At 35.1% G+C, this 24828-nt stretch overlaps 2 protein-coding genes across 3 annotated transcripts in view; one reads left to right on the top strand and one right to left on the bottom strand.

The window, feature by feature from the left end:
- LIN28B (lin-28 homolog B) overlaps positions 1-24828 on the top strand; it is a 113642-nt gene that overhangs the window by 19134 nt on the left and 69680 nt on the right. The window lies entirely within an intron of this gene.
- On the bottom strand, positions 12631-12849 carry LOC103675859 (cytochrome c oxidase subunit 6B1-like). The gene has a single exon (XM_040627577.1). The coding sequence runs from the start codon at positions 12847-12849 to the stop codon at positions 12631-12633; it is 219 nt and encodes a 72-aa protein (XP_040483511.1).

A 24828-nucleotide genomic window follows, 5' to 3' on the forward strand; every position in this document is an offset into this window, starting at 1 on the left:
GAGTTGAGAAAAGAAAGTATAGAGAAACACATATACTATGCATTTGAGTGATAGATTCTAAATAATATTTGTTGATGAAGTGTAAATTTTTTGAAATAAGAGTAAACCTAACAACTTATATTATTTCTTCCTTTAATCCACTCATAATTTCACAACTCTGAATATGTGAGACATTTATTTTTTTAATTTAAATCCTTTGGGAAATTTTGTCTTTTGGGAAAAACAGTAAGAGAATTATATTAATACATTTTTATTTTCATATGTGTAGTATAGAAAAAGTTGTTTTCATTTTGTATAAAAAATTTAAAAATTTAGTTCATCATGAAATCTTTTTTTTTTTTAAAGATTTTATTTATTTATTTGACATAGAGAGGCAGTGAGATAGGGAACACAAGCAGGGGGAGTGGGAGAGGGAGAAGCAGGCTTCCCTCTGAGCAGGGAGCCCAATGTGGGGCTTGATGCCAGAACGCTGGGATCATGACCTGAGCCGAAGGCAGACGCTTAACAACTGAGCCACCCAGGCACCCTTCATCATGAAATCTTCAGCTAGTTTTTCAGTTTTATAGGCAAGTTAATATTTTTTCTCCTGATAATGGAATTCAGTTCTGCTAACTACATTTAGAAATGAGTTTCACTTCTAAAATACATTACTTAAAATTCTGTAATATAATTGTAAGTTTAATAAAATGCCATGAAATCATTGTTACTATAATTTACAGATTTATGCAAGTTTTGATGAATCTATGTATATAAGCAAAGCATATTAAATGTCTTGTTTGTGTCATTTGCAGAAGGTGAATTTTTATTTCTTTCAAAAAGGAAGATGTTTGGCCACGTAGCAAGAAAGAAAAGCATTCTGGGCACGGAAAATGACGCAGGTGTTAAATGATAGAAGCAGTCCTTTGAGTTTGAAAAAAAAATTTTTTTTAAAGATTTTATTTATTTATTGGACAGAGAGAGAGAGAGAGAGACAGCGAGAGAGGGAACACCAGCAGGGGGAGTGGGAGAGGGAGAAGCAGGCTTCCCGCTGAGCGGGGATGTGGGGCTAGATGCGCCGGGATCATGACCTGAGCCAAAGGCAGAGGCTTAACGACTAAGCCACCCAGGGGCCCCTGAAAATTTTCTGACAGGGAGGTTCCAGGAGGCCTTCTCACCTTTAAATACCCAAAATGGTTTCAGAGATGCACAAATGTATATATTCCTTTTTATGCACACAGGTCATATGCTGACCTAAATTTAAGTGGCAAATATACTTCAGGTTCCGTCTTACATAATAGAAATTAAAAAGCCTTTGTTAAAAGAAAAATTTTCATTTAATATGAAAGGAAACAACCATTATACCCTCTTTATATATACCTTTCTCAAGTGATTGACTCATTTTCTAGTCATCCACACAACTTGCATAGTCATCCACACCCATGTATGTTCTCCATGCACTGAGATTTCCCCTCTCTACTCAGACTGAATTAACCTTTTCATATCATGTCGACTTAAATTGTTGGCCATCCTACTCATTTTCTCAATGCAAACATGAGGAACAGCCCATCCCTAATCTACTGTTATTAACTGTATTCCTGCCATATATTAAAAGGTATGCCTATTGCTATCATTTTCTGTTATATATTCCATGCTATAAATTTTCTCTTGCTTCCTGGGTGCTTGGCCCATTCTTAAGATAATGCTAATTAGAGTTGAGGTTGGACACCACAATAGGCTCTGAAACATCTTATTTTAGCTAGCAAAAATAGAGCATCACAAAGGATGCAGGACATATCCTCCCACGCTATAAATTCACCTTAGCTTTTGTTTCCTTTGTGTTATTATTTCCCATCTTTTGTAAGACACTGCTATTTTAAAATCTTCCACTCATTTTGCTCCCTCTCACCACTGTGTGTGTGTGTGTGTATGTGTGTGTGTGTGTGTGTGTTCTCCTCTTTCTCAACTTCCACCCCCACTCCCTCTTCCTGGTGTAAAGGGCTTCTGTAGGAAATTGACAATCGGTGTCTTTCTGCTTCAAAGTCTTTAACAAGTGGAGCTGGCTGTTAAGAGAAATTGACCAGGTTCCTGTGATCCTTGTCAGTTTCTCTGATTAATCAATTTTTCTTTATGGAGGAGCTGCTTTTAACAAAAGAAAACTAGCTTGAAATTTCAATCATTTGCCCATTGCTGCCTCCCGTATATCTGCTCTTCTTTCTCTATCACCTTACGTTTTTATTATAAACTTTTAATTCTTGGTTTTTCATTGCCTCATTTGTAATGGAGAGTGAAGAGCCATTTTCGTAGAATTCGTATATCCTCAATGATTCTTATTCATTCTGATACTTGCATAATTTAATTTATAAATCTTGTTCCTATTCAAAAGACAGTGCCTTTAAAGCAAAATGAGTGCATTTCTTCCCGAGTTCTTGTTGACTTTCCTACAAAAACCAAGGCAAGCAATTCCAGAGCACTTATAAGGAAATCATGCTATCGTAGAAACTAATACAATGAAATCCAGAAAAACCAGGGAGAGTTACTATATTGCTCTTTGTTAATAGGGATATTTCTTTAAACATGTCAAATACTGTTATAGTTAGAAACAGAATTAAAAGAATGTGTCTTTAGGTCATGGACAAGTTTGAACAGCCAAGTTAGCCTGAAAATTATGTTATAAGACCTGAAGAGAAAATTGACAAAATAGGCAAAATGTATTTGGAATATCTCTTAGGCATTACATAAAGGTGTTTGCACATAGTGATATTAAATAATAGACAGGATTATCATAGGAAGGAGTTAATTTGAATGATGACTAATGCTCCAAATCATATTTTACAAATAAGTTGTTTCATGGTATATTATTAAGTATTCCTTGAACAGGAAAAAAAAGTCCATCTCAATAAGTTTGGGACATTCTTGGGTATACAAATTCAGCCTGTTTCTTCATTTAATGTATGATTTCTTAATGCCTTATCATACGATACTGTGCGATCAGTCTCATGGGACATGGTTCCATGGGGGCAAGCACTGAGAAACTCCTGGCTGATGGCCAGCAATCTGTGCATTAATCACTATTAACATCTTTACTCATAAGCTTATAATTTATCAGTAAATTAGAAAAGATTAAAGATCTTTTAAATATCTGCTAAACATTTTTAGTGATCTATTTTTATTTTACAAAAACAGAGACCTAAATAATATTTAAGACATCCAGAAAAGCGGGGGGCAGATAGTGGTTCATCATATGAAAATAGCTTAACAGATGAGATAAAATCAGGTAAGCATTGGAAAACATCAACCATGCGTCTGGGTAACTTAAAAGGAGAGTGATGATAGCTCAAGATTGGTAAATGGTAGTTGTGGTGGTATTAGGGAAGTTGAAATTTGGCCAGGGTAGATTCTGTGTCAGATGGAAAAGAAAACAAAAACAAGTGATACACAGTCGTACACAGTTGCCTTTTAACTAGCAGCTTCAGGGAATAGCCTCTGGCCTATAGTTCGGGGCTATTCTTTTTTTTTTTTTTTTTTTTTTTTTTTGAGTAGCAGCAGATTTTGTTTGAAGGTAGCTTACCCCAGTTACCTAAGAGGACAATTCATTTGTAATTTCATGGCAGATGTTGGTGTCCTAGAGCAGTGATTCCAAGCTTTTTTTGTTTTCTTATTTTTAAAATTTCTGATTTGGTGCAGATCAAATACTTTTGCACAAATGCTTTCCTCAGGTTACATACTTGTTGTGGTCCCGTAATGGACAGTTTACCAGCAGTACTGATCCTCCGACCCACCAACACTGTTACTGGATTATCGCCACTTCAACCCATGCTCTCAACTAGAAAATGTCTCACTGCTTACAACTGCCTGCAATTTTTCCTACTGAGGGCTAACAATTCTACAAGGAGAGAAAAAAATTATTTAAAAATATAAATGCTGTTTCTATATCAGTGATGGTAATTTTGGTAATTTATGGACCAGCAAACATTTCAAAAAATGGATGATTTGGTAAATTTTTAATAATTGGCTTTCCAAAAATCATCTTGTATGTATTATGCATTTTAGTGACATAAAGAATACAGAACACAATTTACAAATAATAATAGTACATACACAATATTCTTTATTATAAATTCCATGTAGCCAATTGTTTCTCACAGAATGCTTTTGTTGATTTTATTTTTTTCTGGAACTTTTATGTCTATAGCTAAACTATGATTGCAACTGATGGACAGGTGTAGTTTTTACATTAATGTTAAATGAGTAACAACACAGAAGTTAAATGACAAAGACAAAGATGTATGCTAGAACTTTATTATAAGGGACTTCTTTGCTGAATGGAAAACAGTTTTTGAATACTGTAAGAATATTTCCTCTGTTTTTATAATATTTGCAGTGTAACAGCTATAGATATGATACACTGTTATATCATTTGCATTTATTAAAACATTTCTCCATCACTTTCCTAAGTGTCTAGACAATCAACAAAATTTATTTAAAAGCCCTGATTTGTAGCATTTGCCATTTAGTTTCAAGCTATCAGTGTGATGTCTGTGTGGAGTTGGGAAGAAATGCGCAGTGATAACCATTATGTAGTAATTCCACTGTACAGATTCAATAAATGTAAATAACCTCAAGATAATAGTAAAATATAGCAAAATAATTAGCAAGTAATGAGTTTTAAGCATTTTTTTATTCCTTTTTTTCATATAATTGTATCTTTTTACAATTTAATTTGTAATAATGGCTGTTTTTAACAACGATCTCATGGACTTCCTACAGATGTAACAGTCAGATCTCTGGAGCTCCAGAACACTACTACAGTGCCCGTTTTTCCATGGAAGGACATTTATTTGTAATTACTGTCATTTTGTGAGAGGCATATTATCTCTGAATAAAAGAAAAACCCCAAGGAAGTCAACTTACAAGCATAACTGTTTTCTTATTTTTTACATTTCTTTAATACAGTGTTTAAAAGGTCGAGTTCCTACATAGCTGTTTAGATACCACTGTCCTCTGAGTAGTATAGTAACATGCAAATGAACCTGTTTTTCATTTAGTTTAGTGAATAAGTACCAGTGATCACCCAGATACTTTTTTTTTTTTTTTTAATTTTATTTATTTATTTGACAGAGATAGAGACAGCCAGCGAGAGAGGGAACACAAGCAGGGGGAGTGGGAGAGGAAGAAGCAGGCTCATAGCTGAAGAGCCTGATGTGGGGCTCGATCCCATAACGCCCAGATCACGCCCTGAGCCAAAGGCAGGCGCTTAACCGCTGTGCCACCCAGGCGCCCCCACCCAGATACTTTTCTGTTTTGTAGAGATAGTAGGTTACTGTTAGTCTTCAGAACCTTATAATCTGAAGGGGTGAGGAGAGCCACTCACAGATAAGAATGTTAGAAAACAAATCTCGAAGACTTTAAATTTTGTGTAGGCCTTCTTTCAAATCTTCTACACTGCATCGATCGGTAGATGCTATGTAAGAGATACTACTACCCTGGGACTGTTACCTCTCAGCTGTTGGGTGGGCCTTGAGGACTACTACCCCTGCAGTTTAGGATATATAGACATTTTTTTAAACATTCCTCTTGCCCCTCTTTTCCTTCCTCCCACTTTGATACTGAATTAAGTTTCCTATTACCACAAACTTAGTGGCTTAAAACAACACATATTTATTAGCTCATGGTCTATAGATCAGGAGTCCAACACAGTGTGAATGGGATCTCTGCTCAGACTATTCCAAGCCTGAAGTCCAGGTGTTGGCCAGCTGTGTTCTCATCTCTTATGCAGAGTTCTCTTTCTGACTCATTCCTGGTGTTGGTACAAATCAGTTCCTTGTGGCTACAGGACTGGTCTTCCATGTTTTTATCAGATGTTCTCCAGGTACCACTCCCAGCTCCCAGAGGCCAAACTCACATTCTTGCCTTGTGGACCCTCCCATCTGTCTTCATGTCAGCAATAGTGAGTCAAATCCTTCTTCAAATCTCTCTGACTTTTCCCTCTCCCAAAACCCAGAGAAAATTTTCTTTTAAAGTATGATTACATAGAGTTCAAGAAACATACTTTGTAATCTCCTCTTTGATTAACTTAAAGTCACCTGGTTAGTAACGTTAATTATATCTATGATCATGATCATAGGAATGATATCTGGTCATCTTGACAAAGGAGGGAATTTTGAAAGGTTAGGGTAATTGGGAATCCTAGAATTCTGTCCACCACAAATACTAGATATATCATTTAATAATAATGATGGCTATGTGGGAAGTTTCAACTTAGTGATAAAATTGTAAAAATTGTATCTGGAAATAAAGTCTGAAAAAATATAAAAATAAAATAAAAATAAAATTTATAACTGGATCCAATAACAATTTGCTTCAGAATAGAAATTGATTTCTGGTATACATAAAAATGTAATCTCTTGAATTAGCATGGAGCTAATGGAGCAAAGATAATAACATTTAGAAAATAATAAAATAAAATAGTGAAGACAAGATTGTATTTAATTCTTATTTTAAAGATAGATTTTATTTATTCATTTAAGAGAGAGTGAGAGAGAGGGCATGGAGCCAGGGGGAGGGGTAGAAGGCTGGGGAGAAGCAGACTCCTTTCTGACCAGGGAGCCAGACTCAACTTTGGGCTCGATCCCAGGACCTGGAGATCATGACCCGAGCTGATGGCAGACGCTTAACCATCTGAGCCACCCAGGTGCCCCAAGATTATATTTAATTCTTAAGTCTAAGTTATTAGTAAAATAAAGACACAGCTTATTTTGAACACCTCCTAAATGGTTGGTTAAGAAAATAAGTTCAAAGATATCTAAACATTACCTGAAAATGATATATCTAATAGAAATGTAAAAAATACAGAGCCTTGTTCCAGAACAGCCCAACTAATATGTTTACTCAAGAAGAGGGAGTTTCGCCAAGGTTGAGGGAAAAGCTTGAAACTCATAGTAAATAAAAATTCTTTATTGAAAAACCGGGCTTATTAAGGAAACAGCTAAGCAAAAATTTATGGCAAAATTTATTGCATTCTTGATACTGCAAGTATTGACATAAATAAAAATGTAGGCAAACCGGCCTATGATTGAATTATGGTATGTTCATACAATGGAAAAACTTGGAACCATTTTTGCTTAGCTCTGAATAGACTATTAGCCATCAAAAAAATCCTTTGAAGCATAACTAATGACTTATGAATGTTCATTATGTAATGTTAAGTGCTGTAAAACTTAATTTATTAAATATGGTCCTAGTTTTGTTATTGATGATATGGATAGAAAGTTTTATTGATGATATGGATAGAAAAAATTAAAGACAAGAAAAGCAAAAGATAAATTTTGATTGGTTCTTTCTGTTTTTTTTAATCACAATTATAAAGAGGCTGAACACCTTCCTTTTTTAGCTATTCCCAATATTTACACTCTAGTGATCTATAAAACGTTACTGAGTTCATTTCATAATGTGTTACATGTCTGTTATGACTTTTTGACATATACCTATAAATTATTTTTGACAAAATGCTTTTAAATATGTTAAACTGCTATATGTTATAATGGTATAAACTATAGCATTAAATATTTCTCTGATGCTCAGGGTACATAATATTATGTTTTTTCTAAGTTATTCAGAGAACAAATCTCTGAATAAAAAAATGAAAAGAGGAAAATGTCCTTTTACTCAGAAATGAGAGAAAAATAACATGGTGTGTTTGTTTTGGAGAAAGCAAAGTCCTTTTATTTAGGTAGAAGGGGAAGTGGGAAAGGTACATCACATTTAGTAAGTATCTAATAAGAGTCAGACACTGTATAATGCAAGTTTATTATTTTATTTCATTTAATCTTTATATTCATCTGGGTTACTTATTATTTCATTTAAAATGACAAGATTGAAGCTCAGAAGGTTAAATAAACTTCACTGAAGTTAGAACTAGTAATTGCGAGAGCTAGTATTCTCATCTGTGAGAGCAGAGCCTTTCCTATTATATTTTTAATGGATGAATGGAAATTTAATTGTATGCTTTTTAGTAGTTACATAGTTTCAATGGAGATTTTAGATGTAAAAAGGCCTAGAGTATACTTAAAATGCCTCTTTTATAACCAAAGCACTTACACATCCAACATCTGAGGTTTGATTTAATGGTGAGAGTAGAAAAGGAGAAGACTTATAAATTAACAGACTTTTATCAAAGAAAATCAACAACTTATCAAGGTGCTAAAACTAGATATTTTGGAATATGTATTGTATAACTATTCTTCTAGGTTATGTTTCTTTCTTTTTTTTTTTTTTTAAGATTTTATTTATTTACTCGACAGGATAGAGACAGCCAGCGAGAGAGGGAACACAAGCAGGGGAAGTGGGAGAAGAAGAAGCAGGCTCATAGCAGAGGAGCCTGATGTGGGACTTGATCCCATAACGCCGGGATCACGCCCTGAGCCGAAGGCAGACGCTTAACTGCTGTGCCACCCAGGCACCCCCTAGGTTATGTTTCTACAAAGAAATATTTAGTGCTATATTTCCCAGTATGGTAACCACTTATAAAATATAGCTCTTTAAATTACTTAAAATTAAAAATGTAGTTTCTTCTACTACAATAGCCACATTTCAAGCCCTCAGTAGCTACATGTGGTTGGTGACTATCTTATTGGACAATATAGATACAGAACATTTCCGTCAGCATGGAAAGTTCTACTAGACAGTGCTGACTTCATTTCTTCACTTTTGTTCTATAGGAAATAATTTCAGTTTGGTAGTTGTGAGCTTAATTTTTTACTTAAAAATTTTTTTACCTGGGGGTGCCTGGCTGGCCCAATCAGAAGAGCGTGCAGCTCTTGATCTCAGGATCATGAGTTTGGGCTCTACTTTGGGTCTAGAAATTACTAAAAAATAAATAAATAAACTTTAAAAAATATAAAAAGAAATTCTTATCTAATAAAGTAGTCACACTATAGTTTCTCCATTTAAATGGATTAAAAGTAAGTTAGAAATTAATTAAAACATTCTTTATTATAATTTTTGCTATTTCAAATTTGATTTTTATACTTAATATTTTAAGATTATGTTATTGAATATAGCTATAGTTCATACTCATATATGGATATGCATATATCCATAATTAGTGTCGTGTGGTATGCCATTATATGAATATTCTATATTCTATTATAATCAATTGATTTTTAAATGTTTTTGCTATTGTAAACTACTGCACTGAACATTCTCTTACAAGATTTCAGGTACATCTATGCAAAAATTTTTCTAGAATATATAACCTAGAAATAGAATTTTTGAGTTGTAATGTGTATTTTCAATTTGACTAAGAAATGCTAAATTATTTTCTACATCGGTTATATCAGCTTGTACTGTGAGATTATACAGTTGTCTTCCTTTGTTTTATTTTTAAAGCTGTAAAATAGTCTTTCACTTTTAAGTCCCTGATTTTACATGTTTGTTTTAGCATTATTAAGATTACTTTTATTATTGAACAGCCATTGTTTATTTGTTTAAACAAACTAAAGGTAGGATCTTAAATCTTATTTCTTAGGAGCATCAGCAGAAGTAGCAATTCTGAAAGCAATAAGCTGATCATCTTGTAAAGTTACTCTTTCTTGTAGCGTTTTACGAAGAAGCTTTTTGTCATTAAAAACTACACCAAAGCTTGGTAGAATATTCTTTGCCTTTAACCTTATGAAGATTCATGGCAAAATAACCAAAGGGAGTTTGGGAGTAAGGGAAAAGAAGAATAGAAAATTCTGAATCCTTGAAACAGACAAAATTGAACTATTATCTATATACAGTTTCTCAGTTGGATGATATATTATAAAATATCAACAGGAGATTGTAACATCCACCAACACTATTTCTTAAAGGTATCCTGAAAGCTGCAAAACATACCTGATTGTTAAAATGATATAGGATTTTTAGGTTGAAGTTTTGACATTTGGTGACGATGGTAGAAAATAATGATGAGGGGCACCTGGCTGGCTCAGTCGGTAGAGCGCTGCAACTCTTGTTCTTGGGGTTGTAAGTTCAAGCTCCCCACGTTGGGTATAGAGATTACTTAAAAATAAAATCTTAGAAAAGAAAAAAAAATTTTTTTTTTAAAGATTTTATTTATTTAGTTGACAGAGACAGCCAGCGAGAGAGGGAACACAAGCAGGGGGAGTGGGAGAGGAAGAAGCAGGCTCACAGCAGAGGAGCCTGATGTGGGGCTCGATCCTGTAACGCCAGGATTACGCCGTAACGCCAGGATTACGCCGTGAGCCGAAGGCAGACGCTTAATGACTGCGCCACCCAGGCGCCCCAGAAAAGAAAAAATTTAAAAATATTAGAAGATAATGATAAGGGTAGAATTTACTAGTGGTAAGATGTTCATACTCATTGAAATCAGAATTTATAATCTGCGTGTGGCTGGGTTCACATCCTGTAAAAATTAGTCTGAGAGCATTAGTGAAGGCTGATGCTTCCGGGTTTAAGATGCCTGGCATCCCCATTAGTGTTGGTGGTGTTCATCGGAAGGAACACTAGCCTTTCATCCTTAATTTATTCCCTTGTGCCTATTTAATAAGATTGTCTTCTTTAGGTGCCTTTGAAAAAAAATGTCTTATTTATACACCATAATAAACTAAGGAGAGAAAGCTTCCATTATTGGAGAAGCCTGTTTGTTGAAAGACTGTTTTAAACCTTTTTATACTGTAAAAGTTCAAAGATGTACTATACCTCATTTGTTTTAACCATATGTAAAATAATTTTAGATATGATGTGTAATACAAATCAAACCACACTATAGCAAAATATTAAAATTAACATATCTAATTCATGGTCTGTAGTTTCAAGAAGTGTTTCATATTATAAAACTCCATAAGGGAAAAACCTAGGAATGATTGAAGTTCATTGCAGTGGACTCCAAATCTATCATATAATTTACCATATAGTTGAAATCCCGAGACTACATTTCTCAGGGATGTAAAATTCATTCACGTTTTATCATTTTATTTAGGTTTTTCAATGTTAAATTTTAACAGAGAACATACTTAACAATGAACATATCCCCAAATAATTTAGGATTAGATGACTTACTTCATCTAATTTTACTGTTAGCATAATAGTTTAATTATTAAAATCTAGATAATAATAATTAAGTTATTATTTGTGATTTAAAAAAATTTTTTGACCTTCACCATTTATATTTAACTGCTTTTTCTCTTCAGACTTCACAGCTGTGTCATGTTACAACTGCATATATAAAAAATTAATTTCTTCTTGCTTGTTCATTTCCTCTTAGAATCCAATATCATTAATCATTCACTGTTGTTGACACTTAAAGTCAATTTATATTTTAGATTACCTATTACTTATAAAAGTAGTGATGGCTGTTTATATAATGAGTGAAACCTTTTATTCCAAATATATTTTAATTTTATAAAGTACAATTTATTTATACATCAGAGTCTCAGATATTTAAGTCAAGTGAGTACATTATGTATAAATTAAATATGTGTGAATCTTTTTCATATTAACTGGTTGTATCATTAACCGGACTTCAGTCACTTGGAGAAACTTGTTAGGAAATTAAAAGGCAGAGTACAAAGTAAGAAAATTATTTACAACACATAGACAAAGGGTTAATGTCCTTGCAGTATAAAGAAGTCTTGTGAATTAGTAAGAAAAAACAAGCATCTTTGTCAAAAACAGGCAAAGGAAAGGAAAATAGAAATCCACAAAAGTATAAATACGAACTAAAGAAATTTAAGTTTAAAGCAACATCTAACAGATGAGAATTCAGCAAGCTATTATTAATACAATTTTAATGGTAATACTTGATGTTGTGATGTTGTGGAAGCTGGAGAGAAATAGTCTCCTGTACCTTCGGCAGAGATATATACTGATGCAAGTTTCTACAGTATAATTTGGCATCAAAAGCCTGTGAAAAGGGATGGTTGTACATAAAGATTTTTGTCATAGAACTTTTTATAAAAACAAAAAATTGGAAACAACTAAATGTTTATTAGATGATGAGTTAAATTATAAATATCTATGTAATGTAGCCAGTTTTTTAAACTTAGATTGCTAAAGTGTATTCAGAAGTGTCTTTGATTTCCTTGGGGGTACTTTGAGGACCACTGGGAGAAGGGGAGGCTGAACTTCATTCTGCTCAACCAGAGCAGCTTTGTCCCTGTTTTTTAATATAGAAGTTTCAAAAAAATGAGAGTATGCCTGGAGAAAGTGTGGGAAGGGGAGCATTTGGCTGCTAAAAAAAACAGCCTCGAAGTGTTCAATACAAAGGAAAAATATTTAGTGACCTTGCCAAATGAAAAGTAGTAGAGTATAAAACATTGGGTATAGTTGGGTCTCAATGTTTAAAAAAAATATCTCCATCTGTCTATGCATATGAGAAAATGGAGGTTTATGGTAATAAATTAGGTAACAAAATCATTAAAAAATGGCAACAGTGATATGATGGGATTTCAGGTGATTTTTATCCTGTTTTGTTTTCTTTTTATAAGTATTTATTATTAGTTAAGCCATGGTTCAGGATCCCAGGTTGAGGATCACCATGTACCTTCTCCCGCCTTCACACCACTGGGAGAAAGATGGAGGACAGACGAAAGGTGGAGTAGAGCTGGTTCAGATCTTGACAGGAAATGTGCCTTCTGGTTGGTGGTCATCCTAGGTTGACACCCAGGATAAGGGGCAGAGGGACTTGTACACACACTGGTACCATTCACACGTGGAGACACCACCCCCTTTATCAGTCATTATCTTCTCACAGTGGTGGAAGTCCACGTGGTTCTGCCAGCAGTTCCTGGTCTGGTTCTGGTTGGGGAAGTGGCTCTCAGAAGGGGCAGTCCAATAGTTCTTGATTTTGGTCTTGATTTCTTCTGCCATGGTGCTGACTCCTAAAGACACCCCTGGAACAGCTCACAGCTCAATGTCTACCCTCTGTTTTTCTTATCTATATTTTATAAAATGAACAGGTGCTATGTATGATGAGGTAGAAAAAAGCAATAGCAATTACTTATAAATACTTTTAAAATGCTATCACATTTACATGCAAAGTCCCCTTTTAATATTGATGTGGTCTAAGTTTAAGATTTTCTATATGCCAGCCACTGTTTTAAGCAGTTGACATATATTAACTCATCTAATTATTATAACAACCCTAGTTAGGTATTATTAATATATACAGAACTTAAATAATGTGACCAAAGTCATGCTGCTGATTCATTCTACCTTGATACATTACCTCTTGGTTACAAAGAATTCCATCTTGTTAAACCCCAGCTCATATTACCAATTCCCATAAACTTCAAGAATAGTTTATAAGTGCTAGATGTGAAAACATATATAGATATATTGCATGTTTGTATATATTTTGTATTTTGTTTGTATTTTCAGATTTTTTTTAAATCTCATCCTGTTAGAAGCCTTTGACTTACTATAACTTCACTCATTGCCACCATCATATGCAGATAGGAAACAAAAGGATCTTCTAAGTTGATCAGATGCTCATGCTTATTAAAACATTTTAGTGTTACTTGGGTGGCTCAGTCAGCTAAGTGTCAACTCTTGAATTAGGCTCAGGTCATGATCTCAGGGTTGTGAGATTGAGTCCCATATGGGGCTCTGCACTGGGCATGGAGCCTGCTTAGGATTCTTTCTCTCCCCCACCCTTTGTCCCTCCCTCCCCTCCCTATCTAAAAAAAGAAAAATAAATAAACACCTTTAAAAAAAAAAAAAGCACAACATTTTAGAAACCTGTTTGTGATCGCCCTAGCCCTGAGTTACTGTTTGTTTTTAGACAAGCTGAGCACCACACACATACAGACATGTACAATGTCTACATGCTGGGTGTCTGGAACATATACAAATCATTCGCCCTTGGAACATACACAGATCACGGGTTTTTATACTTGAAGATGGCATTTCTTTTGGTATTATTTCCTGGTCCAGACTTCCCACTGTCACCAAGATTTATGCTTGACTTATTTATGGTAGTAACAGATTGTGTTGAGCCATCCACATATTCTTTTCTCTGTGACCCTTTGGGCCTTCACAGAGCTAGGTAAAAGCTAGGAGAGAACTGAGTGCATTTAGAGACCAATAATCCCTATGTAATGTGCTTTTTTCAACAGCAGATAGTTCGTTTACGAAATACTATTTAGGTTTGATGAGGGTTAGAAAGATTCTGAGGGAAAAGGGTCGTGTAAGAGAAAGGAAAAATTATTAGCAAAGGTAATGAAGTATGTTGAACAAATGGATGGAGAATGCAGGAGAAAATGAATACAGGGAAGTGTGCTAATGAAAATATACAAATTAAAACAGTGTTACTAAAAGGTGATGACTTAATCAGGGAAATATTATGATATCCCTATGAGTAAAATGAGCCCTTCTCCACATTTTTCTTGATGTTAAAAAATCCATATCCGTAGCTGAAAGATAATTTTTAGACAAGTTTTTAAGTATTAGAAAATCCATATGTAGCACACAAATCCATATGTAATCATAAATTAATGAAGCCCTTGCCTAAAACTACATGTGTTTCTTTTCTCTTTGGTTGTATAATTTGTAGTAATGTAAAAATTGTTATTTGGTGTAGCTGGGACCTTGCCTTACATGTATCCAGTGATTCATCCGGTGAAAGAATTAGAGCTGAGTTGTGGAACTTGTTTCATGCCTGGAAAGATCCCCTGGGGCTTTGTGACCCTTCTGTGATCATTGGAGCAGGCTGGGCACTTCAAGAGATTCTCTGATTTTTTTAGAGGTGGAGGGTTTGTTCATTCTTCGCCCAACTTTGCACCCGCCATAAAGGTTTTCTCCCTTGGCATATAACATCCTGCTCTCTGATACATAGATTGAAAGATGGAGGTAGTCATGGAGTTAATAAAAACGTTTCAAAATAATGTAATATCTCATAGTCATTACTCTATGTTAATTATTTTACATTGATAGGACTGAACAGTATAGAGATGTAGTCTATTTTCAAACCTTCTTTGCAAAGTACTTCTCAGATCTTTATAACATAACTCTAGGACTGTCTATCCAAGATGGTAGTCACTATTCAGTGTGGCTATTGAAATTTAAATTTATAAGAATTAAGCAAAATATTTGGGTCCTCAGTTGCAGTAGCAGTATCTTAAGTGCTCATTAGTTACACATGGTTACTTATTAGGTATCACCGTGGACAGTGCAAATGTAGATTTCTCTCCATTGCATAAAATTCTATTGGTCTGTACTCATTTAGAGGAGATATATATACATATGTATATATGTCTTTTGAGGAGGTCATTGATGTTGCCTCACCCATGTCTTTTAAAGTGTAAGTTTATTGAAGAGAAATAACCGTATTTTTTTCAATTTAGTCAGAGGTGGTTCTTCCAGCTTTGACAGTATATTATAATGACAGTGGATTTGAAAGTTAGCTAACTTTGCTATGAGGAAAGCTTCATTCAAGTTAATCAGTTATAGAGATTTACTGTGTTAATCAGTAAAATATTTTAAAGTTGGGCTTCTGGAAGATAGCATTATGTAGGTAGTGAAAAAGAACACTTACTTTCAATACAGGAAATGTGATCTTCTCCCAACTTTGCCACTAACTCTCTGTAAGACTTTGGGCATTTTCCCTCCATGACTGACTTATTTTAAAACTGGAAATATATCTTATAACTGGAAATTTATAATTGGAAATACTTTCTTTTAAGATTATTTATTTTAGAGAGAGAGCATGGGGGTTGGGGAGGGGCAGAGGGAGAGAGAATCCCAAGCAGACTCCCCAGTGTGTGTGGAGCCTGATGCAGGGATCAATCTCACAACCCTGAGATCACAATCTTGAGCCAAAACCAAGAGTCGGACATAACCAACTGAGCCACCCAGATGCCCCTGGAAATATTTTCTGACCCCCTTCACTCATTTCATCCATCCCCACCCCTGCCTCTGGCAAGTACTAGTCTCTTCTCTGTTATCTGTGGTCTTGGGGTTTTGTTTGTTTGCTTTTTAAGATTCCACATGTGAGATCACCACATTTATCTTTTCTTTTTTTTTTAAAGATTTTATTTACTTATTTGACAGAGATAGAGACAGCCAGTGAGAGAGGGAACACAAGCAGGGGGAGTGGGAGAGGAAGAAGCAGACTCATAGCAGAGGAGCCTGATGCGGGGCTCGATCCCACAACGCCGGGATCATGCCCTGAGCCGAAAGCAGACGCTTAACCGCTGTACCACCCAGGCACCCCCACATTTATCTTTTCTTATCTGACTTATTTTGCTTAGCATAATGCCCTCAAAGTCCATCCATGTTGTTGCAAATGGCAAGATTTTATTCTTTTTTTGTGACTCAATAATAATCCTATATATATATTATATATTATACCATATATATATAAATATATAATGTGTGTCCCATTTCCTTTATACATTCATTTGTTGATAGACACTTAGGTTGTTTCCTTATCTTTGCTATTGTAAATAATGTTGTAGTAAACATGAGGGTGCGTATATCTTTTTGAATTAGTGTTTTCGTTTTTTTCTGATAAATACCCAGAAGTAGAATCTCTGGATCATATGGTAAGTGTATTTAAAAATTTTTGAGGAACCTCCATACTATTTTCCATAGTGGTTGCAGCTATTTACATTCCCTCCAACAATGCACACGGGTTCCCTTTTTTCCACATCCTTGCCAACACTTGTTATCTCTTGTCTTTTGGATACAGCCATTCTAACAGGTATGAGGTGATATTTCATTGTTGTATTGATTTGCACTTCCCTGATGATGAGTGATGTTAAACATCTTTTCATGTATCTCTTGGCCATCTGTATGTCTTCTTGGAAAAATGTCTATTCAGATCTCTGTCCGTTTTTCAATCAGATTTTTTTTGCAGCTGAGTTTTATGAATTCCTTGTTTATGTTGGATATTACCCCTTGTCAGATATATGATTTGCAAATATTTTTTCCCATTCAGTAGGTTGCCATTTCATTTTGTTGATTTTTTGTTTTTGTTTTTGGGATGTGTGTGTGTGTGTGTTGGTATGAAGAAGCTTTTTAGTTTGATATAATCTCATTTATTTTTACTTTTGTTGCCTTAAGACTTTGGGCATTTAATTTCCCAAAGTTAATTTGGGATTTAATTTCTTTATCTCTAAATTGTAGGTTTAAATAAAATATTTTTTAAAAGTCTTGTTGTAACAGTTAATTGCTATTACTTTTTTTTTCTGACACAAATTTTACAAAACACCTATGGTTTTGAATGGAAGGGATAATACAAAAAGAAAGAGAAGGTATGATGCTGCTGCTAAGAGAAACCTACCCTTGTACATAATTATTTTAAGCTAGCATTTAGCAACTGCTACCAAGGAATATGAGGATTCTGTTGGTCTTACGTTGTATCAGCTTATCATAAAGTACTGCTTTCATCATGTTCATTCCTTCTCTGTAAAGACCTTGAATAGCTTTGGGGTCATGCAGATCTGAATTTAGATATCATTTCCTCTGATCACTAGCTCTGTGACATTGAGTGAGTTACATAACCTGTCTGCCTCAGTTGGATGGTTGAAATGATGTGTTATCATGATCTTCTAGAGCTTGCATCCAGTTCAGAGGGATAAACACAATATTACAGTAATGGGTTGAAAAGTTTGTTATAGATGTGTACTGCATATTATAAAAACAGAAAAGAAGGATATTTAACTGAGACCTGGCCATGGTAGAGAAGGAAGAGAAGAGAGTAGTGGAAGGGTGTATTCCAGGGAGAATGAGTAGTACGCACAGAGACCCTGGTATGTGAGGTCTACAGCTAAAACATAGAGAAAAGTAGAAGAGTATGGTAAGAATTAAGCCTGGGAATATAGGGAAAGGCTAGAAAATAAAGGATTCAGAGTTTAAACTTCATGCAGAGCACTGTGGGATCACACTGAAAACTTTAAAGCCTGTATTTATGAACAGAGTAATGTGAACATACGGGGAGAGAAGGAGCAAATCTTTGCTACAGGACGTTCACTCTAGCAGCAATCTAGAGAATGGATTAAAAGCAAAGAGATCATAGGAAGCTATTTTTTTCCAGTTTAAGTGAGAAATAATGAAGAATTTTATTAGGAAAATGAAAGGAAGGGAGCAGTTTCTATACCTGTTAAGGAAGTAAAATCAGTATTAATTAATTGGTTCACGTGGGGTTGAGGAAGATGGAGATTTCTGTCTCAAGTAACAGAGTGGATGACGGTGACTTTTCACTGGGTAAGGAATACATTAAGAAGAGTTGACTGGTGAGGTAATATATGTATTTAGGAAGCTACACTTTGAGGCCAAACTGCCTGGTTTAATATCCTGGCTTTCCCCTTCACTAGCTTTGTGGCCAAGGGTGTGTTACTTAGTCTCTTGTACCTTAATTTCCTTCATTAGCTTCATTAAAAAAATTTGCTATTGAAGTATAGTTGACACGCAGTGTTATATTTCAAGTGCACAGAATAGTGATTCGACAATTCCGTACTTTATTTAGTGCTCACCATATTTATAGTCACCGTACAACATTATTACCATGTTATTAACTCTATTCCCCATGCTATACTTTTCATCTCTGGAACTTATTTATTTTACAACTGGAAGTTGGTGCCTTTAATCCCCTTCACCTATTTCATTAGCTTTTTACATGAGTTGATGTGTGTGAAATGCTTAGAATAATTTCTGGCACGTAAGCATGGTATGTGTTTACCAGTAATAGCAGAGGATATGGGCTAGTTCACTTTTAGACATGAGGGAGAGTCATATGGAAATATGTTAAATGCAGTTAAATATATGAGACTAGAGCCCAGTAGAGAAGTCTGGGCTGGAAATACCATAATGGAAGTTATATAAGTAGTAGTTGAAAAGGGAATATGGAAAATATCCCAAGGAGGGACATCTGGGTGGCTCAGTCGGTTAAGCATCTGCCTTAGCTCAGGTCATGATCCCAGGGTCCTGGGATTGAGCCCTGCATTGGGCTCCCGGCTCAGTGGGGGGTCTACTTCTCCCTCCCCCCTGCCACTGCTAATGCTCTCTCTCGCTCTCAAACAAATAAAATCTTTAAAAAAAAAAAAAAGAAAGAAAGAAAGAGAGAAAGAAAGAAAAGAAAATATCCCAAAGGAGGATATAGTGAAAGGCCAAGATGGAACATTAGGGAACAATGATAATTTAAAGTCAAGGAAGACGACCTTTTAAATATAACTAAGGGAGAGTGAGTAGAGGCATAAGAAAGAAGATTAGGTCTTAGGGTCCCAAAAGCAGTGAAAGACTGATTAATGTCAAGCACTATAAAGCTGACAAATATGGTAAGACCAAGGAGTCCTCTGGATTTGCACCAAAGAAGCCAAAGTTTGACCTTAGAGCATTTCTTTAGAGTTTGGTATAGAAGTCATTTTACCAAGGACTGAGGAATAAATGGATCAGGAGGCAATAGAAATGATGAGTTTAGATCTCACTCTCTCTGATTTTGTTTTTTAAATTTAGTTTTATCAAAGTAATAGTTAAAAAAATCAAATAGTTTAAAAAATCCAACAGTCCTATAAGGCTTAGAAAGAGAAAAGGAAAAGCAATTCAACGTCCGTTTCCTCTCCATCTCTACTTTCTTTTTATACAGGAAGCCAAAGGAAAAGTGTCTAGCTGTGTCTTCTGGTATTTACTGCTGTATTTCATAAACTACTAGGTATTTACCCAAAGAATACAAAAATACTAATTCAAAGGGATACATGCACCCTGATGTTTATAGCAGCATTAGCTACAATAACCAAACTATGGAAACAGCCCGAGTCTCCATCAACTGATGAATGGATAAAGATGTGGTTTATATATACAATGGAATATGACTCAACCATAAAAAAGAATGAACTCTTGCCATTTGCAGTAATAGGGATGGAGCTAGAGAATACAGTGCTAAGCAAAATAAGTCAGTCAAAGAAAGATATACCATATGATTTCACTCATATGTAGAATTTAAGAAACAAAGCAAATAAGCAAAGGCAATAAAGAGAGAAGATAGAGAGGCAAACCAAGAAACAGATTCTTAACTATAGAGAACAATGGTTACAGACGGGAGGTGGATGGGGAGATAAGTTAAATAGGAGATGGGGTTTAAGGAGTGGGCTTGCAATGAGCACAGGGTGATGTATGGAAGTGTTAAATTACTATAGTGTACACCTGAAACTAATATAATACTGTATGTTAACTAACTGGAATTAAAAACTTAAAAAAAAGAAAAAGAAAATGAAGATTTACATCTTTTATACCACCTCTTCCCTTATTCTTAAAAGTTCACAATTTTTGGTTAAATTAATATTTAGTACTTTATTATAGCTACATGCATGTTTACAGAGAAATCACAGTATACTGTGATTTCTTTTCCTTTTTTTTTTTTTTTAAAGATTTTATTTATTTATTTGACAGAGAGAGACAGCCAGCGAGAGAGGGAACACAAGCAGGGGGAGTGCAAGAGGAAGAAGCAGGCTTCTAGCAGAGGAGCCTGATGTGGGGCTCGATCCCAGAGCACCGGGATCACTCCCTGAGCCGAAGGCAAATGCCTAACGACTGCGCCACCCAGGCGCCCCTCTTTTCCTTTTTTTAAAAACAGCTTTTAGGGGTGCCTTCGTAGCTCAGTTGGCTGGGCATCCGACTATTGGTTTTGGCTCAGGTGTTATGGTCTGTGGGTGGTGGGATTGAGCTCCAAGTCAGGTTCAGTGCTAAGCGTGGAGTCAGCTTGGCATTCTCTCCTATTCCCTCTCCCTGTCCCTATACCCTCCCCCACCCTGCATATGTACATGCTCTCTCTTAAATAAATAAATAAAATCTTAAAAAGTAATAAAAAATAAATAAAACAGGTTTTAGAGTCGATCATCACCATTTATTTATTTATTTATTTATTTATTTATTTATTTATTTTTGCTCAATTTTCTATGTATGTTATCATCAGCATGTTCCCAAAATTCTCAGCAGAACCGAAAAGCTGCTCAGTAGCTTCAGACTTCTCAGATCATCCGCCAATTTCCTTTTTCCTTTTTTTCCCGTGTTGCATCTCTCCTAGAGCTCGCTACATTCTTGCTCCATTCTAAACTTTGTTGTTCTTTGCAGATCTGCTGGATAGCTGTTGTACCCATGCTTTCCTTTACTCTCGTCTTGGGAATTTGCTTCTTTACTATTTTTCGATCTTATGTTTTCATCTTTCTTGGTTTTTCTCCCTGTCTTGATGGAGCATCTCCTGAAAGTGCTTCTAAGGAAAAGGAATACTAAGGAGGTAAAGTTTTCAAGACTCTGTGATAGTTTGGCTAGGTATACAATTCATATAGAAACGCTTTTTCATCAGGTTTGAAAATATTTTTCTATTATCTTCTAATGTTCATTGTTGCTTTGAGAAGTCAGATTCTATCCTGGTTCTTACTCATTTTCATAAGAACCCCCCGCACACACACACTTTTTTTTCGTTCTCCTCAGAAGCTTTTAGGTCTCCTTTCCCCCACAAAACCTTAGTTGTTCTGAGGTTTTACAGTGATGTGCAGGGTTTTCAAATTGATTTTTTTAAATGACTTGATCTTTTCAATGTGAGAACTTGTGTCCTTCTCTTCTTAGAACTGTTCTCAATAAAGCCTTCTCCTTCCTTAATTCTTTAACTCCTACTGGTGAATGCTGTATTTTGTTTTAAGCCTTTCTCTCTGTTATCATTTTTGCTTTGTGCTCTTTTGGGAATGTGCAGTCAATTTTCTAACACTTCTATTGAGTTTTTTCTAATCATATATTTAATTTTCAAGAGCTCTTTCTTGTTTTTAGGAGAATCCAGAATGATTTCATGGATGCAATATAATCTTATCTGTCTGAAGATGTTAATTGCAGTTTCTAAGATTTCTTCTCCCTACACTGTCTTATTTTCTCCAGGCTCTTTTTCTTTTTGCTTGTTTTGGCTCTTCAGTTTGACATGTCTGGTGATTCTTGGCTGTCCAGTTTTAAGAGTGAACGAGATATTTTATTATGTGACAGTTTTACTAAAATGCATAGCCATTGCATAGCATGGATTGCCATCCAGCATAATTTTCCTTCCACTTACCAACCTGTAAGATAATGTCAGATATTTTAAGTTTTGGATATGGCCTCAACTCACTTCTAGATTCTTTTTTCTGTACCACTCAGGACAGTCTAGGTTATGTTTGACAATAAACAATCTCAAATTTTTTTTTTAAAGATTTTATTTATTTATTTGACAGAGATAGAGACAGTCAGCAAGAGAGGGAACACAAGCAGGGGGAGTGGGAGAGGAAGAAGCAGGCTCATAGCCAAGGAGCCTGATATGGGGCTTGATCCCATAACGCCGGGATCACGCCCTGAGCCGAAGGCAGACGCTTAACCGCTGTGCCACCCAGGCGCCCCAACAATCTCAAATTTTTGATAGCATACATAGTGAAATTTTTATCTCTCTCAAACTACATATACAATGTGGTCTGCAGTACGTAGCCCATGGTTCTCATTTCAGGACTTAGACAAATGGAGGTTCCATTATGAAACTTGCTTCTAGAATTGTTGAGGCAGGAAAGGGGAATATGGCAGATTGTGTGCTATTTCTAAAAGCTTCTACAGAAAAATGCCCACACCATTTATACTCACATTTCATTAGCCAAAGCAAGTCACATGGCCATGCCTAATTTAAAATGCAGTAGTAGGGTGCAAGCCCACTGTTTGCGCCAAAGGGCTACCACAATGGCATTCCACTTACGTATGTTCTATAATTTCTTTATGCTGTTATTATTTAAATAAATTTTATAATATTTGTATCTTCCAAGAATAAGAAGTCTAAGTTCCCTTCCATCTTCAACACTCTGGCTGTATGACTTAGAAACTGCCACTCACCCCTTACAACTTGTTGAAAATTACTGTATTCAATAAATATAGTAAAAATAAAAACATTAATATTCCTTATAAGATGGGAGCTATTTTTCTCAATAGCGGTTTCTTTTAAATAAAAAAAGACTCAGTTGCTTGACAGAAGTGTAAGACATTTTTGTTTCTGTGTTGAATCACTGGCAGTATTGAATAAGTACTTGTATTCTTGAATTATAAATGTCTACTTGGGAGGTTTTAAATGACCAGATACATCAGCTATCTTAAATAGTATTTCTTGGTTGAAAATGAACATGATATTGTAAGTATATTTTTTAAGAATTATAAGTTATTCTGTGTTGTCATTACAAAAATACTTCAAATATGTCAGTACCTTTTTGGCAGATAAAATTTCAGATGCATGTATTTTATTCTGTGCTTTGTGTTCAAACTTTATTGGTGACATCATCTTTGTAACAAGCCTAGTAACAGTGTAAAACCACATTGCTAAATCAGTAAGCTTTTTCCCTGTCCTTACTTCTTTTCCCTCTTATTCAATTCAGTAGGTTATTTTTTTTGTTGTTTTTTGGGGGGTTTTTTTGGTAGTAGGTTATTTTAAATCATATAATTTTATATTCCAAATCACCAAGTTGTTCAGTTTACACTAAAAATAAATTTTTGTTTTCATTTTTTGTATTTGAAAATGACATTGTCTCTTGTCAGCAATCATATAAACACTTTGCTGAAATTCATTATTTGAAGCACATGTATGAAACATTTTTATTTTCAAAAAGAAGAACCATAACATCAAATAATGTCATATTTACTTGCTCTTCTGTGATGATCGTATCCGAAAATTTGGGGACTGTCCACATAGTAGAAACAAGTAAAGAATTCCTTGTTGTTATTGTAATGGAACTTGTTTTATCCTGCGTTTAATTCCTCGACACATTTTTTATTTTTATTTTTATTATTTTTTAAAGATTTTATTTATTTATTTGACAGAGAGAGAGAGCACAAGTAGGGGGAGCAGCAGGCAGAGGGAGAGGGAGAAGCAGGCTCCCTGCTGAGCAGGGAGCCCAATGCGGGGCTCCATCGGAGGACTCCGGGATCATGATCTGTGCCAAAGGCAGACCCTTAACGACAGAGCCACCCATGCGCCCCTCAACACATTTCTTTAAATGTCCTGCTTTTAGGCAAGAAATAGAAAACTCTAGCTTTAAAGGTAGTTATTTTCATTTCACATACACTGATAATTCAGCTAAGAACTCTCAAAGTGTTATAACAAAGCATGTTATGTGTTCACTTGTTATTAAAGAACTGACAATTATATTATGTGCCTGGGTCTTGCTACATTTGTGTATGTAACATGTGCCCTAGTAGTAACTGCACTTGTTTTTTGTTTTTTGTTTTTGTAAGTGGCCATGAACAAGCTGAAAGCTTTAATGAAAGAGCAATACAGAACTATACTATTGTCCTATAAATCAAAAGCAGGAGTGTTAATACACTCACTGAAAGATAGCAGTAGAAGCTTCTGAAATCTGCACACACACATGAAATTTGTAAACCTCGTGGTGCCAAGTAACATTATGGTTACGTACTCCAATTCAAACTGACTTAATTAAGAGTATAATATGACTGTTTTCTGTTACAGATTTTAAGGCACTTTAAAAATACACTTAAAAGTAAAAATTCAGATAAATTTTGGGATCACCGAAGCATTTCTCTGAACTCCAGAGTTTTAAATTTGTAAAAAATTTAGTGTAGGGGTGCCTGGGTGGCTCAGTCAGTTGAGCATCCAACTCTTGATCTTGGCTTAGGTCTTGATCTTAGAGTTGTGAGTTCAAGGCTTGTATTGGACTCCATGCTGGGTGTGGAGCCTCCTTAAAAAATCTTTCTTTCATAGGGCTTCAGATGAGGGGCAAGCAGCATCAGTTGTGGATAGCTGATTTGGTGTTCTGTTTTGTTTTTGTTTTTGTTTTTCCATTGGATAAAGCCAAAAAGATAAGTTCGAAATCTTTATATGTGCCATTTGAAAGGTTCCTT

The sequence above is a fragment of the Ursus maritimus genome, unplaced genomic scaffold, assembly GCF_017311325.1.
Source record: "Ursus maritimus isolate PB19 unplaced genomic scaffold, ASM1731132v1 scaffold_13, whole genome shotgun sequence".
Taxonomy (NCBI): domain Eukaryota; kingdom Metazoa; phylum Chordata; class Mammalia; order Carnivora; family Ursidae; genus Ursus; species Ursus maritimus.

Bases quoted from the DNA above. Each gene is read 5' to 3' on its own strand.
- LOC103675859 (XM_040627577.1), bottom strand. From the start codon at position 12,849: ATGGCAGAAGAAATCAAGACCAAAATCAAGAACTATTGGACTGCCCCT.